The 8,944-nt window shown below is 38.0% G+C and overlaps 1 protein-coding gene across 1 annotated transcript; it reads left to right on the plus strand.

Annotated features, from left to right (window-relative positions):
* Window positions 1-1,272: 1,272 nt before the first annotated feature.
* On the plus strand, window positions 1,273-7,276 carry LOC104275380 (suppressor of hairless protein homolog; the record flags this gene model as incomplete). The annotated part of the gene is made up of 4 exons (XM_009871314.1): window positions 1,273-1,413; window positions 4,386-4,541; window positions 5,245-5,348; window positions 6,108-7,276. Coding segments are annotated over 4 exons (717 nt in total), but the record flags the coding sequence as incomplete, so codon positions are not given.
* Window positions 7,277-8,944: the final 1,668 nt, after the last annotated feature.

Below are 8,944 nucleotides of genomic sequence, written 5' to 3' on the forward strand. Positions count from 1 at the left end.
AGCTTGCTCAGAACAAAAGGTATATGATCATTTTTATTTTTTTTTTAAATCACATTATTTGACGGAAGAATCCAAATCTGGTTACTACTGATCTGGTTCAGTTCACATGAAGTTCAGTAAGAAGATCTCACTTCATTTGTGGGCTTCATGTTAATAATATTGCCAAAAAGAGATGCCATCATTTATGATTCCAGAAACTTTATGTGTAGATAGAAATATTAAATCATATTTATGTGTAGGTAGAAATATTAAAACATATTTATGTGAAGGTAGAAATATTAAACCAAATTAGACTAGAGGTTCCTGTTTTGTTTGCTATTGGGAATGCTTGTCATGCTGCCTTATGAGACCGATTTACAGGTGATGCAATTAAAAGGTAACTTGGAGTCATTTTATAGGTTAGTGCAAAGAACTTTGGAAAAACAAGTTTACCTTGAAACTTGTATTGCTAATAATGCCATTTATTACCATTAGAAATCCCAGAGGCCATGGTTGGCTTTCTGATTGTCGACTTAGAAATCTTCAAGCACTTTGGCTGCTGCTTCTGCTGATGTTGCATAAAATGAAGTATTAAATTTTTTTCTAGAAGTTGAGTTAAAATTCCAAGCTACAAATTTCCACTGTCTGTAAGGGAATAACTTTTTTTAATTTTCAAAAATAAATTAATACAACGGCCCTGAATTAAGTCAGCAGATATTTTTTCACGGAACAGCCAGATATAAGGAACAATTGTTCTTTGCAGTTGTCTTTAAGTGATATTTAATGACCAGCTATTGTTAGGGTATGCTATGATTGTTGTGCTTGCAAAACTATACTTAAAGACATCTAAATACCTTTACATTATTTTTTTTATTTTCCACTGTCCTTGTTCAGCAACCAGTCTACCAGAGTGTTGTTGTCGCTATCAGTGGTGGAAGCTTCTACAGAAGTCTATTAATACTTGACTTACTGCTCTTTTGTACCAGGAAATAGAACAAAAGTACATTTTGCTGAAGCTTCGAGTTTTTTTCCCCACTCTTATAGCAAGAAAGATAAAATATATGTGCATGCAGCACATTGAAGCTGTAGTATCTGTAGTATTGTCACTTCAGTGTTGTGTTCTTGTTTCAGAAGCATTGAGAATTATGAATCTAATGTTGGTATTAAAACAGGCGGCATGGAAATAAAGAAAAAACCAGACCTTTCACTTTCTTTACTAACAGTACATATGTATTCTCCAATGTAATGAAGTACAGAAATTGTCCTAAATATATGTACAATTTTCATTCACAGATAATTCGAAAAGTAGATAAACAAACAGCGTTATTGGATGCAGATGATCCAGTATCACAGCTCCATAAATGTGCATTTTACCTTAAAGACACTGAGAGAATGTATTTGTGCCTTTCTCAGGAGAGAATAATCCAATTTCAAGTGAGTTGTTTAAAACTATTTCAATAGATGAGAAATGTCATTGTAAAGTTTTCCGAAATATTCCCCAAATATGTATGAATGCCGGTTTTGAATGCGAGTCTAATACTTTGTTTTGAAAAAACAGAGGATGGAAGACAACAAATGATCTGTCCCTTTCCAAATCTGGTTTTCGTTCCTCAAAACCTTCTTCCACGTCTGTTTATAGACAACGAATTCTGTTTTCTCCAATGGAAGAAATGGAAGTGCACTGGGAGATTTTGCATGCTGTCGTGATACTGTGGCTTAACATGTTGATACAGGCCAGTGGAGTTGCACTGCTGTTTCTAGATTACAGCAGCCAGGAAATGATACGGTTCATAAGTCTTACTTCTTGATGAACTTAGCAGAGTTGCACTGTCTTGTTCTTGGCTAAGAGTATAAACATAGACAGCTATGGCAGTTGATCACAGTAATTTATAAAGCCAGAGAAATTTGATTTGTCTGTAAGGAATACAGCTGTCTCAGTCTTCAAGTAGTTGTTTCTCCAGCAGGTGGAGAAAAATATCTGGAGCATGTTACTGTTACAGGAATGAACCCTGAGGGAGAGCTGTAAAAAAATAGCAGAGTGTACAATTGTTCTGACAGCCTGTACAATATGCTAACAAGTTGGGGTTTTTACATGTTTTTAGCAGACTTTTAGTGTGGTAATTCTCATAAGGGAAACAAGACTGTGACCAAGTTCAAGCCTAAGGAAGTATTGCAGTTCTCTTTAAACATCCAGGGCGGCTCAAATAGCAAAGGGTGTTGAGAGATAATGCTGTGCTCCAGACCAAGGATTAGTCAAGGCTGTGTTGATTTCTGTACTGAACTGGGACAATGGAAAGAGAATGTGAGAAACTTCGTTCATATTTCAGGAAACATATTCTTCACTTGTGGCTCAGAAGGGCCCAGATCTATTTGTTCTATCCAGAGTAAAATAGCAGAGATGATATCAATAACTTTCTTGTAATGGAGAACGGACCTTTGTCAAGAAGAAGAAGCAGCTGTGAAACAGGAACTGTGATAACGCAGGCTCTGTTTTGTTATTTGATCTTTCTCAAAAGTACTTCATGGAAAAGGCTGAATGGAAAAGCAACTCCTGCTTCTCTGACAGCTGCCTTAGTTCAACATCCTGGAACTGCCTATGGATCTACCAGGACATCCTACCACCCTTCAGTTTCTGCAGCACTCAGGGAGACTGATCTGTTAAGAGCTCTGAACTTTCCACATGGGTAGGGCTTAGATAAAAGGGCACTTCACTAAAAGAATTCAGAGTAGTGGGTTAAGTACCTGCTGCTTCTACTTGTCGAATAAAATCTGTTAACATATTGGGCTGTTACCACTCTTTGGTAAGTGAAATCTCTGTGGAAGATAAACTTTCTGCTAGTGTCAGGACAGAAATCCTGTTTTACCTTGTTTTCCCTGTGGACCAGAAGACCAAGACCAGAGAAACAGACGTGTGTGTCATCTTTCACTTGTCTGCACTTAATCTTCTACTGTTGAATACATATCATATAATGGCAATCAGACTGTGGTCACTATAAAAAAAGGAGAAAGACAGAAAAAGAAAAATTTTACTTTATGGTGACAATTCCCTCTTGGATGAATGGAAATAGTCCAGTAGACCTTAGAGCCTTAAGACGTTAGAGACTTAAAGCCAATAGACCTTAGATGCGTAAAGCAGAGAGGCTGTAAAAAGTCAGCAGATCAGCGTGTACCTATAGAAACCTTGGAATTCAGTTGCTGAAGTACCAGCGTGATCTCTCTTTAAAGATGTCCATGTATTCTAGAGAATACAGAGGAATACACGTAACAAATTGGTAGACACAGATACAGACTATGCTCTGGTCTAACAGCAGCAGTAGGAGGTGGGGCTTCCAGAAAGCAGTCAGACCTTGTTGCTTTATGCAGGTGTACTCTGCCAACGTCCACACCTCTTGTATTAAAGGTTGTTGTAGGCTGAATTCCTGATTCTGTCTTTTAGTATCATTCTGTAGCTGTGTAGGCCATCGGTTTGATTCCATTTGAATGTGCTCATGCTCTCTTTATGTGCAGTGCTCTGTGGCAGAAAGTTCAAGATTCCTGTCCTCCATGTAGTAAGCTTTTGCTATATTTGTTTTGAATGATCTAGTAGTTTCCCGGAGTGAATCCTAGTTTCAGTTTTGTGGGATTTACTGAATGCAGCAGTTCTGCATTCACCTTGTCTGTCAACATCTTAATTTCTTCTCTCCAGATTGGAGAGTCAGTGTTTTCAATTTCCTCTCATAAGGTCAACAACTCATTGGTGATTTTAGTTGCCCTGTTTGTACCTTCTCTTTTTTTTCACCATGTTTTTTTTTAGGGAGACCAGAACTGCACACGGTATGCCAGAATTACGTGAACAAAGGATTTACACTGGCAAAATAGTATCTGATACCTTCTGATTAATTTTCAAGGTTATTGTTTCAGCTTTTCTCTCCTGCATTCCCAGAAATACTAAAATACAAGCTTATGTTTTCCATCATTTTGTGAATAGTGAGGAACTCTGAAAGGAAGAAAAAAAAAATCTTGGCCAAATGTAAACCACAGCTAATGAAAAGTGTTCCACTTCTGTCCATAGCTGGTTTAGTCACTTTGCATTAATAAACGAAGATCTGTTTTAGAGTAGCTCCTACTAGTTACTGTAGTCTGTTGGTTAATGGCTGTTGAATAACGCTAAAACTTTAAAAGCTGAACTAAAAGCAAACCCAGTAAAAAACAGGTTGAGCGGATGACAGTGTCGTGAGAGTTACAGTGTTCTCACAAGTTCTACTTTTCGCTGGTTTTGCTGAAATGCTTTTAGTTGTTTCTTTAGTTAGAGTAAGAACAGTCAGAAACATGTTTTTGAAATAACAAACATTGTTACTGACTGAGTTGGTTTTTAACTCTGTGACTTGGTGAATGAGTGTAGAAGTCAGACTGTTCTTTCTGTCCAGGCCACTCCATGCCCGAAAGAACCAAATAAAGAAATGATTAATGACGGAGCTTCTTGGACAATCATTAGCACAGATAAAGCAGAATACACATTTTATGAGGGGATGGGACCGGTCCATGCTCCAGTGACACCTGTGCCTGTTGTAGAAAGTCTTCAAGTAAGTTTGTTGGGGTTTTTTTGTTTTAAATAAACCCATTTATGTGAGGTTATTTATGTCATGCTGATTTAACCTCCATGGTACCTTTGTACTGTAAGAAAACACTCTTACTAGCTGTATGAATTGTAACATTACTTTATGTTGCAGTAATTTTTCCTACCTATGTTTCAGAATACATGAGCATATACATCACAGGAATAATATTAATATTGTTCTATACATTAAGAATGTTATTTATTAAAATACTATGGTCGTGATAGCTTTAGGACTTCTATTTGATTATTTAGAAACTGGTTTTGGCTGTTAGAACAGTCAGTTATAGATCAGAGAAAGTCAGACTGCAACCTTCTTAAGAAAATCAGCATTCTGCTATGGAAAAACTCGAAAGTTCTAATATGTTCCTAATAAGATTCTTTGTTCCTTGCTTTCAAAGCCTTATTGACTTCTATTCTAAGTGTCCACTATCAAAACTTGCAAGTTCTCTCAGAATATAAAATTAATTGGCAATATCTTTTAGATGTGTTACTTCTTTGTAGTTTTGTTGCGTAGGTGTTTCTTTCAGTTTTATCTAGCTGATAGAAACAGCACTGTTTACAGTTCTTGTATGCATTTAAAGAATTTTTTTCTGAGGAGCATATTTGTTTTTGTTAATATATATTTTTTTGTGGATTTTCTTCTTTTATTCTGTTCACTCCCTTTCTAGTTGAATGGTGGTGGAGATGTAGCAATGTTGGAACTTACAGGGCAGAACTTCACTCCGAATTTACGTGTCTGGTTTGGGGATGTGGAAGCTGAAACCATGTACAGGTGCAGTATTTCCTACTACTTACAGGATGATTATGTTTTTCAAGTTGGTACTCAAGTGTATACTTCCTGCAAAAAGGGATCCGGGAGTGCTGGTCAGGAGCAGCTCAGTAGGAGTCAGCTGTGTGCCCTGATAGCCCAGAGGGCAAACCCCAGGCTGGGGAGTATCAAACACAGCATGGATGAGCCGGCCAAAAGAGGTGACTGTCCTGCTGTATTCAGTGTTGGTGCAGCCTCACCTGGAGCTCTGTGTGCAGTGCTGGGCCCTGGAATTGAAGAATAATGTGAAGATCCCTGAATGTGTGCAAAGGAGGGCAACAAATCTGGTGGAAGGGCTGAAAGGCATGTCCTGTGAGGAGGGGCTGAAGACTTTGGGCTTGTCTAGACTGGAGAAAAGGAGGTCGCTAGGGAGCGACCTCACTGCTCTCTGCAGCCCCCTGAGGAGGGAAAGGGGAGAGGGAGGGGCTGAGCTCTTCTCCCTGCTGTCTTGGGATAGGGACAGGGACACGTGGGAATGGTTCAAAGCTGCACCAGGGGAGGTTCAGACAGGACTTTAGGAAGCATTTCTTTACTGAGAGTGTGGTCGAGCAGGCCCCAAGCTTGTTAGTGTTTAAGAGACATTTGAACAATGGCCTTCATAATGTGCCTTATCTTTTGGTCACCTCTGAATTGGTCAGGTCATTGGCCCCTTCCAACTGTCCTCTTCTGTTCTATTCTTTAAGCTTAAGTTTTATATGCTCAGTTGACTCTCCTGTTTTTCAGATGTGCAGAGAGCATGCTATGTGTTGTTCCAGACATTTCTGCATTTCGAGAGGGTTGGAGGTGGGTCCGTCAGCCAGTCCAGGTTCCAGTAACTTTGGTCCGTAACGATGGCATAATTTACTCCACCAGCCTTACCTTTACATACACACCGGAACCAGGGCCACGGCCACACTGCAGTGCTGCTGGAGCAATCCTTAGAGCCAACTCAAGCCTCATGGCTTCCAGTGAAACAAATACAAACAGCGAGGGAAGTTACACAAACGTCAGCACAAATCCAACCAACGTCACATCGTCTACAGCAACTGTAGTTTCCTAACTACTGTTGTTTTGGCTGGACTTTAACTGACTTTTAAGTGCTACATTCAAGAGAACTGAACAATTTTTGTGGTTTCATGGGAAAACACCTTTCCATTTTAGGTGATATTATTTGAACCTTGTTACCTGCAAGTGCTGATCTTAAATATAGAAGCCACAATAAAAAAACAAAAACAAAAAAAAACAAAAGCATCCAAAACATAAGAACTTTATTGAAAATCTATTTTTCAGCTGTTTTTTTTTTAATGGGCAAGAAACAAAAAAATGTGGCTGGGATATATGTTGAGCAAACTAGAAAACATGAACACGACATAGTTTTTATGGACCAAGGAACTTGTATAAGCTTTAGTATAAAAGGTACATTTTCACCATACCTTTTTTGTATCACAACATATAGTACACTTTTGTTACCAAATAGTTTATATTTTTTTTTCCTCTGAGCTTTTGCTCTGAAGTATATTCAGGTTCCAAGCCTGACCATGCTTGTATAATCTAATTACCATACTCTTCCAGTTTTAAGAAAATATATATATTTTTGGTCTGTGGCTGGAACTGTTCCTTTTTTTAAACTGAAGTCTTGTGACTTTTTATGAACTGAAATTGTTTTTATTTCAGCAAGTAGAACCTTGTAAAGGCCAGCATATTTTTTTTAAGATTATATGAAGTCTGTGCAAAAGCTTTAAAAAATGCCTCTGCCTTGCCTGCAATACATGCAATGTATGTTAACTTTAGTGCTCTGTTTTCAGTCATTGTTAATAGTTATTTGTTTTCCTTTTTTAAATATGTATTTATAGTGATAATTCATGAGGTTCTAACATTACATGAGTTTTTTTTTAAAGTGGCATCTCAAGCAGTCATATTAATGATTGTTCATGTCACAGGCATACGTTGGTGTTTTTGAAGGGTTGTTACTGGGTTACTCCCCCTCTTCCTTGCTCAGTCATTTTGCATCTGAAAATGTTTCAGGATCTGTTCAGGTTTTTCTAATCTTGTACATAAGTTGTATTAAGTGTAAGTTAAATGTTTTATTTCAAAAGTGGAATGTTCCCAATAACTTCATTTGGCAGCATGTCTTCTGTCTTGTTGGCATGTAACTAAAATACCATGAGAGGTATGTGCTACAAATGGGATTGATAGGTGATGCCCTTCATCACCTGAGAATCACAACGAGCGTGTTGTTCTTCATACTGTTCAGTAAATTAGGCCAGGCTTTCGTGTAACACTCGTATTGAGAACGTGCTTTCATTGTGAAGTGATCATACCATAATAACTAGAAGTAAATTTTATTACTTAGAAACAGGCAAATAGAAAATCGTAAAAGCACTATGAAGATTGTCAACTCTTCCCATCCTTATTTCCTGTGGGTTTCTCTTTCACTGCCAACAGCTTGTGCAGCATTCAAGTCTTCTCTCCATCATAAACTCAAGGCTCATTTGCACTTTGACTTTGTTGGTTGTTGCATTTGTTTTTCATTTTGACTTTGCCATGTTTTGTCCTTCCATATAGACCTGCCTGCTTCATTTGTATTTGAAACTATACCCCAGTAGCTCATTTGTAGTTGCAGAACTAGGCATAGACTCGTAGGACAAGTTCTGATAGCGCGATCTTCCTCTTTAAAAGCCAAAATATGAATTTTATGGTGTGCTCAGCCTTTTCTGCACCCTGAAGCAAGAGTCACAACTACTGTGTAAATCTGAACCTGTGGCTTCCTGAAACGCGTCGCTTACAAGCTTACCTGTTGACCATTTTCATAGGGTTTTTATTTCTGACCACTTGTTCCAGTTTCAACACCTGACACTGTTTTAAAGCATTGGCCCTGCACCGTGTTTGTGTACTCCGACGCTCCATTCTACTTGTTCGCTTCAGTGCTCCACTGTGCATGTGAAAACGATGTGGTTACAGGAAGAAATTGGTTATAGAGCGTATTTAGCTAACGTTCAAATCGGTGCCACTGTCCTAAAACGTGCTTGTATTCTACTACAGGCCTTTGTATTTGCTGTTCTGTGATACAAAACTTATTCCCGTGACTCAGTTGCGATGCTGGTTCTTAGCACTAGTGAATACTGCCTCACCTCATCTCCGTTTCAGTGACCAAGGGCAGAATTCGTTGTGGCCTTATCTCTGTTTTAAACTGTTTACTGGCATTTACTTGCAAATCTGTTTACCTTTGTATGCGCTACAAAATTTCGTTTTTGTTGTGTCATGGCAGGAATCATTTCACAATGTTTTTTTAGAAGCACATAAGTCTCTTAGAGTATGGCTTAATTCAAGAGCCACAGATTTTCATCACTAATTAGAGTGAGAATTAAAATAAGCAATATATATATCAGATTTAGACGGTATTCAAGAACAAACTGTAATAAGACACACAGTAGGCAAACCATAACAAGCCTTTTAACCTTCAAAGACTATTTAAAATAGCTTTTCAGAACTTGACATGTGCTTTTGTACTCATTATTTTAAAATTTTTACATATAAATGCAATACTTTTTATATTCAGTTTCTTTACTTGCAGTAATTTT

Source organism: Apaloderma vittatum, unplaced genomic scaffold, assembly GCF_000703405.1.
Source record: "Apaloderma vittatum isolate BGI_N311 unplaced genomic scaffold, ASM70340v1 scaffold11556, whole genome shotgun sequence".
Lineage (NCBI taxonomy): Eukaryota > Metazoa > Chordata > Aves > Trogoniformes > Trogonidae > Apaloderma > Apaloderma vittatum.